Consider the following 20568-nt stretch of genomic DNA (forward strand, 5'->3'; position numbering starts at 1 on the left):
AGTTTTTGCCTCTGTTTTGATTTCTGAAAAATAAAGTTTCCAGTATTAACAATTAGACTGAATATATGACAACACTGTATCTATAAATAGACCTTAAGTGTTAATTTAACATTAGTGATATTTTCATGTAGGTTTGCTGATATTTCCTTGTTTTTATTTTTAATTTATCAGTCTGGGAATTATTCACCTTTATTTTACTTTTCCAATTACAGTAATTTTGATAATGTGCATGGTTTATTCATAGTTAAGACTGCTGTTCCTTTAAGATTATGCGCTCTTTCCTCTCACAGGAATTTTTATTGTACTAAAGCAAAAATGATTTACAGATGCGCTTGCAATAACCTCACCATTGCAGTTATCTCGATACATTTTGACATTTTATTTCTACCCCACACCACCTACAGCCTCAGATATAGCCTAAATCAGTTATTTTCTACCATGATGATTTTTTTCCAACAAAGGTTTTATGTCTTTAATTTTTCTGAATATACAAATAAAAGCGATGCAAAAGTTCCAGCAAACAGGATGTGAGTTAAAGAAATATTTTTTATTCTGGATGCTTCTATGGCGTTATTTCAGTGCCACTATTCTGAGCCTCAGAAAAAGATTGCAAGTGCAAGTGTTGCATTTTGAAGAGAAATTTATTTTGAGCGTACAAAAGCTGAATTTGAGTGAACAAAATTCATTGCTGCGTGCAAAAAATGTATTTCAGTGTTTGCGCTTATCCATATACACACACACAATAGCACCCCTCTCGCTTTTTTCCAACAACATTTTGGATAATATCTTTAATTATTTTATTTTAAAATTGGGGTTTAATTGAGTTTAGTCTTTAGCTACATTTCTGACTGTTTCGAATGCATAGCAAGCTGATTGGAGAAGCGATCAGAATTTTGAAACCAAGTCTGTGATTGGTTGGTTTTGTGGCACACTTATAACGTTCCAGCAGAGAATGTTGTGAGCAGGATGTGAAAAACCTGAGCGAGAGGGGGTGCTATTGTGTGTGTGTATATGGATAAGCGCAAACACTGAAATTTTTACGCAGCAATGAATTTTGTTCACTGCTTTTGTATGCTTAAATTTCTCCTCAAAATGCAACACTTGCACTTGCAATATTTTTTTACGTGCGCTCAGAATAGTGGCACTGAAATAACGCCATATGCTTCATTACAGTAGTGAAATTTTATCTGTTACAGGTATCACTCCATTACTCTTTGGAAGTTTTTGGCTCTCATTACTGACTTTTTTGGAGGAAAATCTCAGATGCTGGTAGTATTAGAGGGACAGCTGGTTTCACCAAACCCCTTTCCATGTTGTTGCTGCTGCTGTTTTCCAATGATAACTGTTAACAGGTAAGAGGATCCTAACTAACTACGTCAGGTAGACTACATGCACTGCCCTCTGGATTTAGTTTATTTTCTTCATCTTTTTGTGAACTTGTCAATAAAAAACATAAGTAGGAACTTCAGACAGAGATATATGTGGGAGAATAATACACCCATGAAGGTCTTTTCTTATAAAGAAATCCTAATTAAAAGCCGATGGATTTTGATCGTTCTAGATGACAACAGGTCCTTCTGAGCTGATGCTTGACATGACTTGGACAGTTTGCAGACATCATGAACTGCTGGATTATTGTGATATCGCAGCCTTTTAAATGAGAATGATGCTGGCTATGTTGCATAATGTCATTGGCTGTCCCTGAGCAGGATTTGAAAGCCACTTATGGGCTTTAAATAATGTGTTAATTTGTGCTGTAGAATATGCTGGTTAAACTAAAACTTAAAGCAGAATATCAATGGAGGCAGTATTTGTACTGTAAACATTAATATATGGATCAATTCAGTGACAGAAGGATCAAACTATGAATGAACTACTAACTTCCCTTTTCTATTTTATCAGTATGACTTTACCAAAAATATATCATTATGTAAATTGTTTGATCAGAATATGTTAACAATGATAAGTAGGTTTGATAATGTTATCTTACTTTCAAATAATGATTGATAAATTTATTTCCTGGGCACATGTTTTCAAATTATACTAACAATTGTAGCACTTGCAGTAAAGAGGAGACTGCTTTTTGTTTTCACTTGTAGCATCTTCTTGAATTTTGTGTTAATTCTGTTGTGAATACCTACTGTGACAGATAGAGGGCGCTCTCGTCCTCTTGAACCCTCAGACATATCTCCAGACACCAGGTAAAAGTCCAAATGTTGACTTTATTAATACACAACATTGCACGAAGCACACTCCTCTCCACAATACTCATTAAATTAAACAATACACTAATCAATAAACTCTCCATCACTCCCAGACGCGTTGCCACCCTTCAACCCAGCTCAGCTCGACATCTGGGGCTTTCCCACAATCCTTTATAGTCCCTGACCCGGAAGTGTTTCTAATCCCCCAGTCCATGTGATCTCCTATCACTTCCGGGTCAGATAAAAAGTCTTCTTCTTCACCCCGGAAGTATTTCACTTCTGTTCTCGCTTTGCCTATGACGTACTTCCGGGTTATAGGGCACATGTGACTCTCTGGGCCTCCCTGCAGCGTCCTCTGTTGGCCCCTGGGGTATCCAGCAGGGCTGTAGGGGAAAACTCCATAGTCCATGATTCCCTGCTGGTATCCAGGGCACCTCCATGCTGCAGGGAGAGCTCCATCTGTTGGCCTGGGGGTATTGGCTGGAATGACAAGCCGGCCATAGAGCACACTCTATTGGACCAGAATAGTTGAGTGTGGCTTTCGTTTCAAAGCTACCTTCTGTGGTGAGAGCATATTATAATTGATGCAATTTTTATTTTTTATATACAGTAAGTTGCTTACAGAGTGGCATGTTGGTAAAGTGATTAGCATTACAGTGATCCCTCGCTATATCGCGCTTCGACTTTCGCGGCTTCACTGTATCGCGGATTTTAAATGTAATCATATCTAAATATATATCATGGATTTTTCGCTGGTTTGCGGATTTCTGCAGGAAATGGGTCTTTTAATTTATAATACATGCTTCCTCAGTTGCTTTGCCCAGTTGATTTCATACAAGGGACGCTATTGCAAGATGGCTGAGATGCTACCCAAGCAGAGCACGTATTACATATTAAATAAAACTCCTCAATGATGTACGATATGCTTCCCGTACAGTGCTTTGCATACTTGAAAGCCCAAACAGCATGTATTGATTTTTGATTGTTTGCTTGTCTCTCTCTCTCTCTCTCTGACATTCTCTGCTCCTGACGGAGGTGGTGTAAGCAGAGGGGCTGTTCGCAAACTGGCCTAGAGGATACGGATGCTCCTCTAAAAATGCTGAAAGATTACCTTCACATTGCTGCCTTACTTGTGCTTGCTTTGTCGGGCGGTGCCTCGCATACTTGAAAGCCCAAACAGCCCTATTGAGTTTTGATTGTTTGCTTTTCTCGCTTTCTCTCTCTCTCTCTCTGACATTCTCTGCTCCTGACGCGCACTCCTTTGAAGAGGAAGATATGTTTGCATTCTTTTAATTGTGATACGGAACTGTCATCTCTGTCTTGTCATGGAGCACAGTTTAAACTTTTGACTAAAGGGTGTTATTTCATGTCTAGAATGTTAGAAAATGTATTTAGAAGATAATAAACAGGTCTTCTATGCGCTAACTGCGAAAATATTTGATTTATAAATAACTAGGAAAATAACCATGCTTCGCAGCGGAGAAGTAGTGTGTTAAAGAAGGAAAGAAAAAGAAAAGGAAACATTTTGAAAATAACGTAACATGATTGTCAATTTAATTGTTTTGTCACTGTTATGAGTGTTATAATAAACATGATGGTCCCCCATCCCAACGCCTCCCACGTTGTTGGCTGCCTGCCTATATAAGGCCGTCCGTTGCTCCAGTCTCTACATTCCCTTCCTTGCTTCGCCACGAGATTCACGTCTCCCTGCAGCCTACTACAGCCTTTTTATTTAATTCACAGCTTCTCCACTGTTTTATTGTTCGTTTATTATGATTATAGTTATTGTGTAGGTATTTTAGACTTGCATTACATTGTACAGGTACCCATTTCCTTTATCGTTCCAACCATACCCCCATAACATGCCTATCGAAGTGATCACCATTGATCAAAGAACTGTCACTTACCGAGTGGTTTCCATGCCTGGAGATGGCACCTGCCTTTTCCATTCTCTTTGTTACATATTGCCCGGCCATATCAGGCTCACTCTTGATATCCGGAGGAACATTGTGTCTTATGTATTGAATGACTGGGACAGGTTCAAGGTTTGGACTGATGATGGTAGAGGAGATAATTATACTACACAGGAGCACTATAAGAGTGAAATGCTTAAGCCCTTCACCTATGGTTCTGCATGTGAGTTGATGGCTGCCGCTGAATTGTTCGGTTGTCGCTTTCAAGTGTGCCGAAATGGCCAAATATTTTACTCCTTTCGACAACCGCCAATGCCTCTTAAACATCTTAGATTCACAGGTGACAATTTCAGTAGTGGACACCATGATATTTATGAATGTTTAAACTCTCAAAAGCTGGATGTGAAGTTATCGATGAAACCTGTTGTGTGCTTACAACGCTTGACAGATGCCGAATGTCACTTCAACACAAGTCCAGCAAATACTGTCGTAATTGAAACAAACCACAAAACTCAAACCGATTATGACTGCAGCAATCCAAGCTGTGAGATTTGAAACAAGATTACTGATCACATGGCCAACTGTACGTTGCATGCTCAAGAGTAAGCTCAGTGCACAGCTTGCTCATATTACAACTAGAGGGCCGAAATCACAATGTGGTATACAAAGAGATCCTTAACAAATAATTATTGGCATATTTTCCCTCAGTTTTAAAAGGTTTAATTTTCTTCTTAATAAAAATTTTAATGCAGTACTTCGCCACTGCATGAAGCGTGGGTATTTTGCTAGTATATATATATATATATATATATAATATATATATATATATATATAGTAAAATACCCGTGCTTTGCAGCAGAGAAGTAGTGTGTTAAAGAAGTTATGAAAAAGAAAAGGGAACATTTTAAAAATAACATAACATGATTGTCAATGTAATTGTTTTGTGACTGTTGTGAGTATTGCTGTCATCAAGGATTTGATTATCATTATTTCTTTCAATCAGGTTCGTATTTGGAGGATGTGTTGTGTTCAAGTTACATTCCGTGTTTGTCAGCCGTTGTAAAGATAACAGGTTTCATTCATTGATTCCTTTCTTACTGCATCAATAAACAGCTCGTCTTCCTCTTTATTTGAGACATAACACACTGCATGCACGTTTTTTTTTACACTGTCTTCCTTTAGCGGGATATTGACTTTTTCCACCGTGTGCTTTGTTTCTGCAGTAGCTGCACTTATGAATATGCTTGTATGCATCACTCACTTCCTATTCTTTTGCTGCCTTCTCAATTGTGTAATGCGTTTTTTGTTCAGCGCTCTTTGGAGCGGTTGCTTTTTGTCTGCGTACTGTGTTCACAGTCAGTTCACGTGAGCCGCTCGGTGTACATGCATCGAAGGTTCTCAGCTGTGCTTGTGCTACCTCGTGCAATGTCCACGGCTTTATTTAATGTTAGTTAAGACCTGGCACTTAAAAGTTTCTCTCGCAGTTGCGCTGAGTTTGTGCCAGACACCACCCTGACCATCTAATCTTCGTTTGCAAAGGCACAGTCCTTCACCCACGAATATTTAGCGGCAGAGTGTTTCTATTGGATTGCCGCTGACGGACGGCCTTATATGGGCAGGCACTGAATTACGTGGGAGGCATGACGATGAGGGATGCAACTCCGCCTCACACGGCGACCGAGCTGCAGGCTATGGCCTGTATATATGTACATAAGTAGGTTCCAGTTATGACCTTTATGTGTAGAATTTCGAAATGAAAACTGCCTAACTTTTGTAAGTAAGCTGTAAGGAATGAGCCTGCCAAATTTCAGCCTTTTACCTATACAGGAAGTTGGAGAATTAGTGATGAGTCAGTGAGTGAGTGAGTGAATCAGTCAGTCAGTCAGTGAGGGCTTTGCCTTTTATTAGTATAGAAGAATCCTACTTCGCAGAAATTCATTTATCGCGGCAGAGTCTGGAACAGTTTAACCGCAAGAAACGAGGGTTGCCTGTACTGCCCAAAAGCTCTAGCAACATGAATTGTGTATTGTCTATGTTCAATCTGACTATTTCCCCAGTGTTCATGTATGTTACATTAATTGACAGTTCGAAGTAGGCCCGATGGAGTCAGTGTATCCTGAAACCAACTACCACCTCATCTGGTGTTATGCCCTGCTTTGTCTCCGATGCAGTCATTAATCTCCATAATCACACATCCAAAAATTATGCTATGTGTGATTAGAAAATATTTGGGTAAATGTTGCAAACTGAAAAATAGACTTCATAACAATAAACAATTAAACATAATGCAGAGGGTAGCTGACGTCTACACATGTAGAAACATATATACATTTCTATATCCTTTAAGGTGATGTTTGCCATCCTGTAATGAAAGCAAATACAGATCAAATGGCTTTTCCGGTGCCCATGCACACAAATAGAAAGATAAAGATTGCTACAGGAAATCCAAGTGCAAGCTGTTGCTTTATTCTAAGGCACAGATGTCGAACTCTGGTCCTGGAGGGCCACAGTGGCTGCAGGTTTTCATTCTAACCATCTTCTTAACTAGTTACCAGTTTTTGTTGCTAATTAACTTGACTCAGGCCCCTTTGTTGTATCTTTTTCCTTAATTAGCAGCCAAATTATAATGAGACACAAAACAAGCCACCACATGACCAGCTCACCTGTGCCCATCATGCAATATCTGAAAATAAAGAAAGGTCTCAGTAAGGTTGATCTCTCAGTTCACCAAAACATTTTGACGGTGTCCTTAGAAAAAACAGGAAATAAACAGTTTTGGAAATGTCTCCTGTGACAAAATAAGAGCAGCAACAAAAACAACAACATTTATTTGTATGGCGCATTTTCATACAAATAATGTAGCTCAAAGTGCTTTACATGATGAATAAAGCGAAAAAAAAGACAAAGTAAGAATTAAAATAAGAGAACACTGATTAATATAGAATAAAAGTAAGGTCCGATGGCCAGGGAGGACAGAAAAAACAAAAAAAAAACTCCAGACAGCTGTAGAAAAAATAAAATCTGTAGGGGTTCCAGGCCATGAAACTGCCCAACCCCCTCTGGGCATTCTACCTAACATAAATGATTAGTCCTCATTGTATTCAGGGTTCTCATGGAAGGACTTGATGATGATGATCACGTGGACTTTTGGTCTTTAATCCATCAATGTAGGGACATCACAGTGCTTTGATCAGGTGGTGATGGCGGAGGTCGCCACCAGAGAAAACCGGAAAAAGAGCAGAAGAGAGAATAAGTGTTAGTAAGGATTTTGGCCACCATGAATAGTAATGATAATTAATTGAATATACAGAGCATCAAGATTAAACTAAGATGAAGCTATGAGAAAGCCATGTTAAAGTAATGTGTTTTCATCAGTGTTTTAAAGTGCTCTGCTGTATTAGCCTGGCAAATTCCTATTGGCAGGCTATTCCAGATTTTAGGTGCATAACAGCAGAAGGCTGCCTCACCACTTCTTTTAAGTTTAGCTCTTGGAATTTTAAGCAGACACTCTTTTGAGGATCTAAAGTTATGATTTGGAAAATAAGGTGTCAGACATTCCGATATAAAGTAATCCCTCCTCGATCAAGGGGTTATGCTCCAGACCCCCGCGATAGGTGAAAATCCGCGAAGTAGAAACCATATGTTTGTATGGTTATTTTTATATATTTTAAGCCCTTATAAAGTCTCGAACACTGTTTATAAATATTCCCCGCAGAGTTATACATCATAATCCCTTTGTATTCTCTTAGATATTAGGCAAGATTCATTGAAATTATATATATAAACACACTGTTTATATACAGTAAAACCTAAATATTATTTTAAAGATATTAAGTGTCTCCGATATCACATATGTTACAGCCATTACGATAGACAGGCCACCAGCAATAAATACGTACAATTAAAGAAAAATAGTATACAGTAAATGTGTGTACAATGACACTAAACGTACGTACATGTACTAAGTACTACTAAGTAGAAAATTAATTATGGTTGCTCACCAACAATGACACGATGACTTGTCCAATAACAATGAGTTTAGTTTTACTGCACAACAAAGGAAAGCGTTACAGCTCTTCCAAAGGAGCCTCTTCAGGCAAATGTGAAACACTGCCGTCGTTCTTCTTCTGGCAGTCTTCAATCCAAATCCCTAAAGCAGATTCCATCCAGACTACTGCCTTATTACATCCACTTACAACTCATTTTGCACCCTGGTTAAAAGGACACTGCGGCGGTAGATCTTATATTCCTTTCCTACTTTTTAAATAAAAAGAATCGTAGCCTTCAACAAATCCAAAACGTTTACCTTTTCGGCAATCGTTAACATCTTCCTTTTGCGCTTGGGTACGGCCCCTGAAGCAGTAGCAGATCGTTTTGGAGCCATAATGAAAGGCTTGACTATGCACAAAGATAAACACAAAAGAGCACAACTCTTTACACAGTGAAACACATTGATGCTGAATGAGCGAGACGAGACTTCATGGTTAACACTGCATTCAGCATACAGGAACTTAACTGCGTGCTCTGATTGGTTAGCTTCTCAGTCAGGAGAACTTAACTGCGTGCTCTGATTGGTTAGCTTCTCAGTCAGGAGAACTTAACTGCATGCTCTGATTGGTTAGCTTCTCAGTCATCCGCCAATAGCGTTCCTTGTATGAAATCAACTGGGCAAACCAACTGAGGAAGCATGTACAGGAAGTAAAAAGACACATTGTCGGCAAAACCCGCGAAGCAGTGAAAATCCGCGTTATATATTTAGTTATGCTTTCATATAAAATCCCCGATAGAGTGAAGCTGCGAAAGTCGAAGCGCGATATAGCGAGGGAATACTGTATAAGATGGAGTGAGATTATTTAAGGCTTTGTAAGCCATAAGCAGTATTTTAAAGTCAATTCTAAATGACACAGGTAACCAGTGTAGTGACATCAAAACTGGAGAAATGTGCTCAGATTTTCTTTTCCTAGTTAGGATTCTAGCAGCTGCATTCTGCACTAGTTGCAAACGATTTATGTCTTTTTTGGGTAGTCCTGAGAGGAGTGCATTACAGTAATCTAGTCGACTGAAAACAAAAGCGTGGACTAATTTCTCAGCATCTTTCAATGATAACTTTTGCTATGTTTCTTAAGTGAAAAAATGCTGTCCTAGTGGTCTGATTAATATGCAATTTAAAATTCAGGTCACAGTCAACAGTTACCCCTAAATTCTTTACCTCCGTCTTGGCTTTTAATACAAATGCATCAAGTTTATTTCTAATAACCTCATTATATCCATTATTGCCAATCACTAAAATTTCTGTTTTCTCTTTATTTAGCTTGAGAAAATTACTACTCATCCATTTAGAAATACAAGTAAGACATTGTGTTAGTGAAACAACAGAGTCAGGATCATCAGGTGCTATTGATAAATAGAGCTGTGTGTCACCAGCATAGATGTGGTAGCTCACATTATGCCCCAAGATAATCCGACCTAACGGAAGCATGTAAATTGAAAAGAGCAGTGGACCCAGGATAGAGCCTTGTTGAACACCATATAGGATATCATGTGTCTTTGACGTATAATTACCACAACTCACAAAGAATTTTATACCAGCCAGGTAGGATTCAAACCAATTTAAGACACTGCCACAGAGGCCTACCCACTGACTAAGGCAATTTCAAAGAATATTGTGATCAATGGTACCAAATACGGCACTCAGATCTAAGAGGATGAGAACAGATAAATGGCCTCTGCCTGCATTTACATGCAAGTCATTTAATACTTTAACAAGTGCAGTTTCTGTGCTGTGATTTGTTTTGAAACCCGACTGAAACTTATCAAGAATAGCATGTTTATTGAGGTAGTCATTTAGCTGCATAATGATTGCCTTCTGTAGAATTTTACTTAAGAAAGGCAGATTAGAAATGGGTCTAAAATTTTCAAAAGCAGAAAAGTCGAGATTATTTTTCTTGAATAGGTGTTTAACTATAGCAGTCTTAAGACAGTCTGGGAAGACCCCGTATCTAATGATGAGTTTACTATGTCAAGAATACTATCAATTAGCACGCCCGATACTTCTTTGAAAAAACTTGTTGTCTCTTAGTAGTGTATTTCTTCTTGGGGGTGCAATCCATTATTTTTTGCTTTATATCTGAAATTAATTTACACCACTTTGCAGAGATATGTTTTCACTTTGATATTAAAAAGTTTATTTTTATATGCTGATCAGTGTGAAAAAAGCCAAATTAAATCTACTGTGACTCAAAAAAATATGAAAACCTCCAAGAATGTGAATACCTTTATTAGGCACAGTAAATCTGTATGTTTGTGTTGGTGCATGTTAATGATGCTGTATGAAATAAAGATTGATTATCAGTTTATTTTCATGTAACAGGCAATGGCAGCATACAGCAAAACTAATAAATGTGATTTATTTTTAGATTACTTTGTTATTACACTCTTCTACCTATAACAAATACTTTATTAGATTTTTCAGATACATTTTTCTTCCACAGGTCTAATATGAGATGGATGACAGCTATTGTTTTTCAGCTATCAGTTGTGAGGACAATCCTCTTCTTTGTCACCATGGTACTGTGGACAGATGAGAAGTATGACTACGGGGATGTGAGTAAAACTTTAGGGGAAGAAGAAGGAATAAATCATGAAAGAACATTACATCTTCTGATTTTGTCATATACGGACCATACTAAATCCTTCTATATAAAAGCGGTCGGAATTGTCCTTCCGTCCTGTGAGTGCTATGCAGGCGCAGAGTTTCACACACGCCCCGTCCATTTTGCAATGCACGATGGGATTTGTAGTTTCGTTTTTCCAGGTAAAAGATGATTTTCTACTCCAGACTGTGCGAGTAGCATGGAGTTTCACACGCGCCCCGTCCATTTTGCAATGCACGATGGGATTTGTAGTTTCATTTTTCCAGGTAAAGGATGATTTTCTACTCCAGACTGTGCGATATCTTCTTCTTCTTTCTTACTATATAAAAGCGGTCGGGATTGTCCTTCCGTCCCATGAGTGGAAAGCGTAGCGGTATTCCGCTTATCACAGACTTAATACTTGCAGCTTGCGGTACGAAGCGACATGATGTGAGCAGAGTTCTGGTGCTCCCATCGTTTCCTTGCTTTTGTGCGCGATGCGCTGGAAAAATAGACAAAATTATGTCTCTGGAAATAATTAATGTTGATGGAGTACAAATGCCTCACCACGTGGTAAATATCAGGGGGTTCAAAAGGGCAACCTCAATATAGAAAAAAACTTTAAATTTCATCACAAAAATAACAAACCATAAGTATTAAAGTAATACCGCTCAAATGCAATATAACCAAATTAATGAGTTTGTATAAAATATCAAATTGATCTACATATTGAATTGCCTTAAGAAGTGGTCAACTTAAAAGTCGCTCGCCTTAAAAGGCGGGTGAGCCTAGTATTATAATAATTGTCATATGTACTGCATATTGTGTGTTTTTGTCTGTTACTGTAAAAATGCAATTTCCTTTGGGATTAATAAAATTATATATCTATCTATCAACAATCATGTAATTCAATAAAATTACATGTAACTATGTAATTCAACTAATAAGTGAATCAGTGAATGTGAAAGTGAATTATATGAAGATACAGAGGTAGAGTGCATAGTTTGAATTTGGCTTGAAACAAAACTATTTAAGAATTGGAAGTAGAAAGCACAGTTTGCATTTTCTTCAAACAAGACTATTTAAGACTGGGATTTCAAAACATGTATGTATGCATAACTAGTGAGAAAATATCCTGTCTTTATATTTCAGGTTGATTACAACAACCCTAATGCCTATGTGAATGCCATCATTGGGGTGTCCACTTTCCTTTCTTTCTATGGTTACTTGCTCTTTTATAAGGCCACACGGCAGGCTCTGCATGGTTATGGGTTACGTGCCAAATTCATTTGTATTATTTTAATTTTGGTGCTGTGTGGCCTGCAAAGTGGAATTCTTGAGACAATGGCAGCTTTTGGGGTCATCCCCTGCAATCCACCCTTCTCCAGACTCATGCGCTCACAATGTAAGTATTCCAGATTCATTCTGCCTTTTGTTTCTATTAAAGTCTAGTTGTAAACATTTAGCCTACATGTATAAATGTCTGTTAGAAAACTTGTTACTTTACTTTTTTGTAAGTTTTACATCTCCCTTAATATCACTCATAATACCTAATTTTTTATCTGATTAAAAAAAAAAAACACTATGTAATAAATTTATACAATGTGTTACTTTTAAACAACTACACAACTAAACTTTTCTCTGTGTTTAATTAAAGTTAATAAAGATCAGGTTTCCAAAATTTTTATATTTTTAGTATTGTCTAAATTAACCTGGTACTTCTTTGCTTAACTATCCTATTCAGCCCTTTAATGTAGGAGGTCTTGCGAGTCAGATTGCCATTGCTATAGAAGGTATGTAGATATCAGCACTTCTAAATGATGAATATTTGTTTTCAAGTATTTGACAGCCATTATACTTTCCCAAGAGTCGTGATAGACTTCAGGATAATTTAAGCTGCTTGCAATCTGTGCTCACTAAAAGGGTTTGTGAAGATTCACTTTGGACTTGTAAGAAAAAATTCACTATTTCAAGTTATATAAAATGAAATAATATAAAATAGTGAAAAGTACAAAAAAAAAACATGCTGTAGGCATCTTATCACGGAATTGAGATTCAGGTAGCAGAATCTTCTGAGTGTCAAAGAACATGATCACACACACTAATTTATTCAGTACAATGAGTGTCACATAGTGCAGCATTTTCAAATTAAAATTGGATGTAACTTCCCATTCCCAATACAGGCCAACACCCAGACATGCAAATGCACATAAAGATGACAAATGTCCTTCTGTGAACTGTCAATCCATACTCTTTTAAAGGGAGGTTGAAACTGGTCAAGGTTCATTGCTGGTTTCCGGGCATGTTATGTTCCATAATCAGGGAGAGATCAGGTGAGCTACCAACCAGGGGAGTTGACAAACAGTTTCTACAGTACATTGAGATGCACAGATGGAATATGAAATGGCATTGTCTTATTGGAGGAACATTTATCCTGTTTCACGCATGATGTTTGTTTCTGACATAGGTTGTGAAGGTCTAAGTCACCTACGTGTAATACCCTACTACCACTCGCCAATTGTTTGGCTGTGGTGACCTCTCTTTAATTATAAAGTAGCCTTTCCCCTGAACAATGCCACCCCCCTTCCTGCAGACTTAAAAGTTTAATATTCAAATATTTGGCAGTTCAAATGACACACTTTTACAATTCTGAAGAAAATGAACATTTAAAACACCCACAAAAGTGTTTTTTAAATAAAAAAAAATCATATTTTACTTTGATAATTAAGACCATAAAGAAGGGAAGCAATTTTTTTTTCTTAACTTTTCTTACTCCTTTCGCACTTTTTGTTAGTAAACTAAATATCACATCTTATTTCTGAGCATTTCTTAGAAATTACATGTTGCATCTATCTTAACTCAATAACTAAATACAGTGGAACCTCGGTTTGCGAGCATAATTCGTTCCGGAAACGTGCTCGCAGTCCAAAGCACTCGTATATCAAAGTGAATTTCCCCATAAGAAAAAATGGAAACTCAGATGATTCGTTCCACAACCCAAAACTATTCATATAAAAATGATTAATCTATACTAATAAAAGGCAAAGCCCTCACTGACTGACTGACTCACTGACTTATCACTAATTCTCCAACTTCCCGTGTGGGTGGAAGGCTGAAATTTGGCAGGCTCATTCCTTACAGCTTCCTTACAAAAGTTGGGCAGGTTTCATTTCAAAATTCTACGCGTAATGGTCATAACTGGTAACACAATAAACTACAGATCCCATAATGCAGTGCTTCAGCTGCCTTGCCGAACACTTACCGCGTTAATCAAGTCTAGCTTATGATGCTGCAAGTTATTGCGAAGCTAGCCCACACGATGCCGAAGAGAAAAGGTGATTCTGAACATAGAGCCTTTAAAAACCGATGGGAGGCTGAGTATATGTTTACTTACATTGCCGGTAAACCCGTATGTCTCATTTGTGGAGCTAATGTGGCTGTAATTACAGAATTTAGTCTAAGACGGCACTATGAGACAAAACATCAAGATAACCTGAAAGACCTGAATGCAATGCACAAGATACAGAAAGCAGAAGAGTTAAAGAAGAATCTGGCACTTCAGCAGACGTTTTTACCCGTGCAAAATCAAAGTGATTTCAAGTGAAGCTACTTTTATGGGAGACACAAATGCACCAGTGCAACTTGCCCCAGTATACCTGTTGCCAAGTAATATTGAACCAAGTCGGCACAACGGTGTTCCCAAATACGCACTTTGCTGATAAACTGAGCGCACTGAGTTCACACGGCGCTTTGGTGACTTTGAAGAACAAAAAAAGAATTTTGAGTTGTTTCGCAACCCATTTGCCGTCGATGTGGAAACTGCACCTGTGCAGATTCAGATGGAGGTGATTGAGCTGCAGTGTAATGGCACACTGAAGGCAAAGTATGATACTGCACGGCCTGCACTGTTTATTCACTCCATTCCCACACAAATGCTCCAGCTCCGTGTACCTTGTGTATGTTTGGTACCACATATCTGTGTGAGAAGCTCTTGAGACGAGCTCTAATGTTCTTTTTGCTTAACAGTGGTTTGCGTCTTGAAAATCTGCCATGCAGGCTGTTTTTGCCCAGTCTCTTTCTTATGGTGGAGTCGTGAACACTGACCTTAATTGAGGCAAGTGAGGCCTGCAGTTCTTTAGACGTTGTCCTGGGGTCTTTTGTGACCTCTCGGATTAGTCGTCTCTGCGCTCTTGGGGTAATTTTGGTCGGCCGGCCACTCCTGGGAAGGTTCACCACTGTTCCATGTTTTTGCCATTTGTGGATAATGGCTCTCACTGTGGTTCACTGGAGTCCCAAAGCTTTAGAAATGTTTTTATAACCTTTACCAGACTGATAGATCTTAATTACTTCTGTTCTCATTTGTTCCTGATTTTCTTTGGATCTTGGCATGATGTCTAGCTTTTGAGGTGCTTTTGGTCTCAGGCAGCTCCTATTTAAGTGATTTCTTGATTGAAACAGGTGTGGCAGTAATCAGGCCTGGGGTGGCTATGGAAATTACTTTTTCACACAGGGCCATGTAGGTTTGGATTTTTTTTCTCCCTAAATAATAAAAACCATCATTTAAAAACTGCATTTTGTGGTTACTTGTTGATGATCAGAAACATTTTGTGTGACAAACATGAAAAAGAATAGGAAATCAGGAAGGGGGCAAATAGTTTTTCATGCCCCTGTATATATATGACAGCAACACTCATCACTCACAACAGTGAGCGAGCAAGAGAGATAAGGAGATAAAGACGCACGTGAGAGAGAAGAACCATCAGCTCAGTTGTGATCACATGACGCTCAGCAGACAAAGTGTATCCATACTAGTCGTACTGCAAGACATCGCTCATTTATCAAGTCAAAAATTATTAAAAAATTAAGCCCGTCTTGCAAAACACTCGTAAACCACGTTACTTGTAAACCGAGGTTCCACTGTATATCCTTTATTATGGCTAAACATACAGGATACAAAGCAAAAAATAAAAACAAATAAGAGTTTGATACCACAGTCTCTACTTCAGTAGTTGAGTGTCATCAGGGTAGATGGCAACCCAAACTCTGTCCCTCTATTACCCTCTATCTGTCTCTGTCGTACTTCCCCAATGGCTAATTCTTTTTTGTTTTTTATATATTTTTTTTCCATTTCAGTCTGCTACATACCACTCGGCACCTTTTACCAAAATGATACACTGGGACCGCTAGAGTCTGTCTTTTCTTCAGCTTTCGTTTACGAGTCTTCAGCTCACCTTTACTGCCCACATCTCATCCAGCTTTGGACCACCACTCATTCTTTATCTGTGTGATTCTCTGGGAGTGCACTGCTTCTTTGTGTTCTGCCTCCGATTTCACGTCTCAATGTTGTATCAAAGTCAGTAATCAAGGCACCACTGCAGGTGTGATCAGCAATGAATGAGTGGCAGTCAAAGCAAGCAAAGGCATGACCACAGTCTTGCATCAAAAATATGACTGCATATGATCTGAGTGGACACTTCTGACATGACAGTGGGTCTGCCACAATCTTCCTTCTGTTACATCAGTCATAACATACATCCACACACACACCCTCATCCTGTAGATACCTTCCTCTTGCTGTCATTGCCAACTTCAACACCTGCATCCAGTTCTTTCTGCAATTTAACAGAAGAATTATTCTGCTTCATAAAAGCCCATGACATGATTCTTCTCAAATTCCATTAATTGTGTAAGTGGTGCACAATGACTTCACCCAGAATAAAGCATATTTCACAGAGTACTATATAGCATTTAGTAACACAAGTAACTGCTCCCATAAGGTTTTGAGAACCTCCTGCTGATTTCAGTGATGTGACCTTCCATATTCTCCTTTCTCACAGGGGGTTCCACTGACCTTGGGACTTTGATCACAACATAGTCTGTTCTCTATCTTGACAGTATTACAGTACTTATTGGTGTTCTTTTACATTTTCCAATAGAATATGTGTCAGAATTCAATTTTTTTACATTTATTCCTGTATGTGGGTCCTAAATGTGGAATGACTTGGAGTGCACATGCACATTTCCAATAATAATTAAATTACAATAAAGTTCTAAACTTTAAATGTGCACAACACATCATAATTGTCACAGTGCCCTAAGTTTGAATCCTGATTTTTGTTGTCCGTGTGAGGTCTGCATTTTCTCCTTCTGTTTGTATGGCTTTTCCTATGGGATTCTACAGTTTTCTTCCACATCACCAAAGATGTGCTGTTTAGGCTGATTGAAGATGGTATATTGAGCCTATACTTAACGTGATAGTGGAAGTGTTTGTAGTAGAACATTCCACTTGATGCTCTTACACTTGTATCTTTTAAGGCATTTAGCAAAAACAACTTTCATTTATTTCCTATGGTGAACACCATCCCAAAGAACTTTACAAATATAGACACACTAGCACAATACCCTCACTTCGCAGCAGAGAAGTAGTGTGTTAAAGAAGTTATGAAAAAGAAAAGGAAACATTTTAAAAATAACGTAACATGATTGTAATTGTTTTGTCACTGTTATGAGTGTTGCTGTCATCAAGGATTTGATTATCATTATTTCTTTCAATCAGGTTCGTATTTGGAGGACATGTTGTGTTCAAGTTACATTCCGTGTTTGTCAACCGTTGTAAAGATAACAGGTTTCATTCATCGAAGTGTTCACTATCCAAATCGCTACTCGTGAATCTAAGATGTTTAACAGACAACGGTATTAACTTGTGGATTTGCCTGTGAATATTTAGCGGCAGCGTGTCTATGAACTTGTGAAATCGCCTGCGAGTATTTAGCGACAGCGTCTCTATAAAGTTGTGGATTTGCCTGCGAGTATTTAGCAACAGCGTCTCTATGAACTTGTGGATTTGCTTGCGAGTATTTAGCGACAGCGTGTCTATTAACTTGTGGATTTTTCTGCGAGTATTTGGCGGCAGCGTCACGAATTTGTTTTCGTCTAGTTGCATCAGAAAATGTACCACGACGTCTGACACGCCTCCTTTTTACTGTTTTCTCACAGCTTGGATTGCTGCTGTCATAATCGGTTTGAGTTTCATGGTTTGTTTCAATTACGTTAGTATTTGCAGGACTTGTGTTGAAGTGACATTCCGCATCTGTCAAGCATTGTAAGCATACAACCGGCTTCATCGATAACTTCGCATCCAGCTTTTGAGAGTTTAAACATTCATAAACATCAAAGTGTCCACTACTGAAATCGTCAGCTTTGAATCTAAGATGTTTAAGAGGCATTGGCAGTTGTCCAAAGGTGTAAAATATTTGGCCATTTCAGTACACTTGAAAGCAACAACCGAACAATTCAGCGGCAGCCTTCAACTCACATGCAGAAGCATAGGTGAAGGGCTTAAGCATTTCACTCTTATAGTGCCCCTGTGTAGTATAATTATCTCCTGTACCGTCATCAGTCCACACCTTGAACCTGTCCCAGTCATTCAATACATAAGACACAATGTTCCTCCGGATATCAAGATTGAGCCTGATATGGCCGTGCAATATGTAACACAGAGAATGGAAAAGGAAGGCAGCATCTCCGGGCATGGAAACCACTCGGTAAGTGACAGTTCTTTGATCGATGGTGATTATCTCGATAGACATCTCACCACCCAAATCGTTACTCGTGAATCTAAGATGTTTAACAGGCATTCCCGGTATTAACTTGTGGATTTGCCTGCGAATATTTAGCGGCAGCGTGTCTATGAACTTGTGGAATTGCCTGCGAGTATTTAGCGACAGAGTCTCTATGAACTTGCGGATTAGCCCGCGAGTATTTAGCAGCAGCGTCTCTATGAACTTGTGGATTTGCCTGCGAGTATTTAGCGACAGCTTGTCTATTAACTTGTGGATCTTTCTGCGACTATTTGGCGGCAGCGTCAGAAAGTTGTTTCCATCTAGCTGCATCAGAAAATGTACCATGACGTCTGACACGCCTCCTTTTTACTGTTTTCTCACAGCTTGGATTGCTGCTGACGGACGGCCTTATATGGGCATAAAGTCAATTACGTGGGAAGCGTGGGGATGGGGGACGCAATATAGGCAAGCAGCCAACTACGTGGGAGGCATGGTGATGGGGGAACACAACTCTGCCTCACACGGTGACCGAGCTGCAGGCTATGGACGTATATATGTACGTAAGTAGGATTCAGTTATAACCATTACACGTAGAATTTCGAAATGAAACCTGCTTAACTTTTGTAAGTAACCTGTAAGGAATGAGCCTGCCAAATTTCAGCCTTCTACCTACACGGGAAGTTGGAGAATTAGTGATGAGTGAGTGAGTCAGTCAGTCAGTCGGTGAGGGCTTTGCCTTTTATTAGAATAGATAATACAACTGTTTACATACAATATACTTATTTTTTACAATCGGGGAGCATAGGCAGGTTACTTGTTCAAAATTACTCAATAAATTAGTGTTAAAGACTGAATCAGCAATGTATGGCCTAGAGTGGAGTTCCTAAACAACCACACCACACTGCCGGTCTAAACCTCACAATATATTTGCATACATAAATTGTTAGATGAAGTGACATCATATCAATATATAGTCCTGCTGAGTAAAAATGTAGATATTATCAGGTGACAATGAAGTAAAGAAAACAAAACCGTTGTGTAATTATGTTTTTGTAGATTATATCACAATGAGGCATTTATAACAGGAATACTCCGTTTCAATGATCTTGGCCTTTTGGATACACTTCTCCTCCTGACATTTTACGTGTACTAAGCACATGATATGTACATGCTGACATCCGTACCTACAGTATATGCTGTAAACTGAAGTAAAACTAAAAGGTCTGGGGTTGTGTAATAACATCTCAGGTACGTCTCTTGCTATACGAATGATGCAAGATGACAAAAAAGCAAGATTCAAAAACAGTAGAGTGAAAGATGATTGCAGGGAGTGGGTGAAGCAGTAAATTAAAATATAAATAATTAAATTAAAAGTGTTTGCTTGTATGAGGCAGGCACTGTTATTTGAGAGTAGTTTAGTAGCTATAAAGTGCAATTACATGACCCTAACCACTTAGTAATAATGCAGCATGAAGACAATACTTTTTAAGGGTGTATCAATATCTATTAACCATTTAACAAAACCTCAGCTCTTTTTTTGCTGTAAATGAATCTGATATACTGGTAGTAATGAGTCTATAAGCATATGTTGCTGATTTTTATTTTGTGAAAGCTAGTCTTACTGAAAAAAGATGCATAGAGACAACTATGCGCGGGAAAAATTTCGTGAGAACAATTAAGACAGCTCATTGACTGTCACATTCTTAAACTAATCCAACACCTCAAGGCGGGTGGTGGTCATTTGGAACTGCAAAAGATCAGAAGTGCTCTTGTTAACCTGGTCTGACAGATAGCAAGCTTTTCTTTGCGATGGACTGTCTACAGTTGAAAAGTCTCCTTTTAGACATGTAAAATGTGTCACATGAGCAACCCAGCCACAGGGGATTCACAAACCAGTGTGTTTCTTTGTGCCGGTCCCAAGCCCAGATAAATGGGGAGGGTTAAGTCAGCAAGGGTAACCGGTGTAAAATTTTGCCAAATCAATATGTGGACAACAATACAAATTTCCATACTGGATTGGTCGAGCCCCAGGTCAACAACGACCGCCAACAGGGTCTGGCAGAAATTGGGCTACTGTTGACTGAAGAAGAAGAAAAAGAAGGAGAAGAAGATGGGGGAGACGTGTCCGGAGGCAGGAGGAGAGGAGGAAAGTAAAGAGAGTGGAACTAAGGGTAGGAGCTTTGAATGTTGGCAGTATGACTGGTAAGAGGAGAGAGTTAGCAGATATGATGGAGAGAAGGAAGGTTGATATATTGTG

General features: G+C 38.7%; 1 protein-coding gene across 1 annotated transcript in view; it reads left to right on the forward strand.

Annotated features, from left to right (window-relative positions):
- si:dkey-16n15.6 (organic solute transporter subunit alpha) overlaps positions 1 to 20568 on the forward strand; it is a 41477-nt gene that overhangs the window by 14759 nt on the left and 6150 nt on the right. The window contains exons 6-8 of the mRNA XM_039775295.1: positions 1197 to 1352; positions 10609 to 10720; positions 11902 to 12154. Of these exons, the coding sequence (XP_039631229.1) occupies positions 1197 to 1352; positions 10609 to 10720; positions 11902 to 12154 (521 nt within the window). The remainder of the gene's footprint in view (positions 1 to 1196; positions 1353 to 10608; positions 10721 to 11901; positions 12155 to 20568) is intronic.

The sequence above is a fragment of the Polypterus senegalus genome, chromosome 13 (genome assembly GCF_016835505.1).
Source record: "Polypterus senegalus isolate Bchr_013 chromosome 13, ASM1683550v1, whole genome shotgun sequence".
Taxonomy (NCBI): domain Eukaryota; kingdom Metazoa; phylum Chordata; class Cladistia; order Polypteriformes; family Polypteridae; genus Polypterus; species Polypterus senegalus.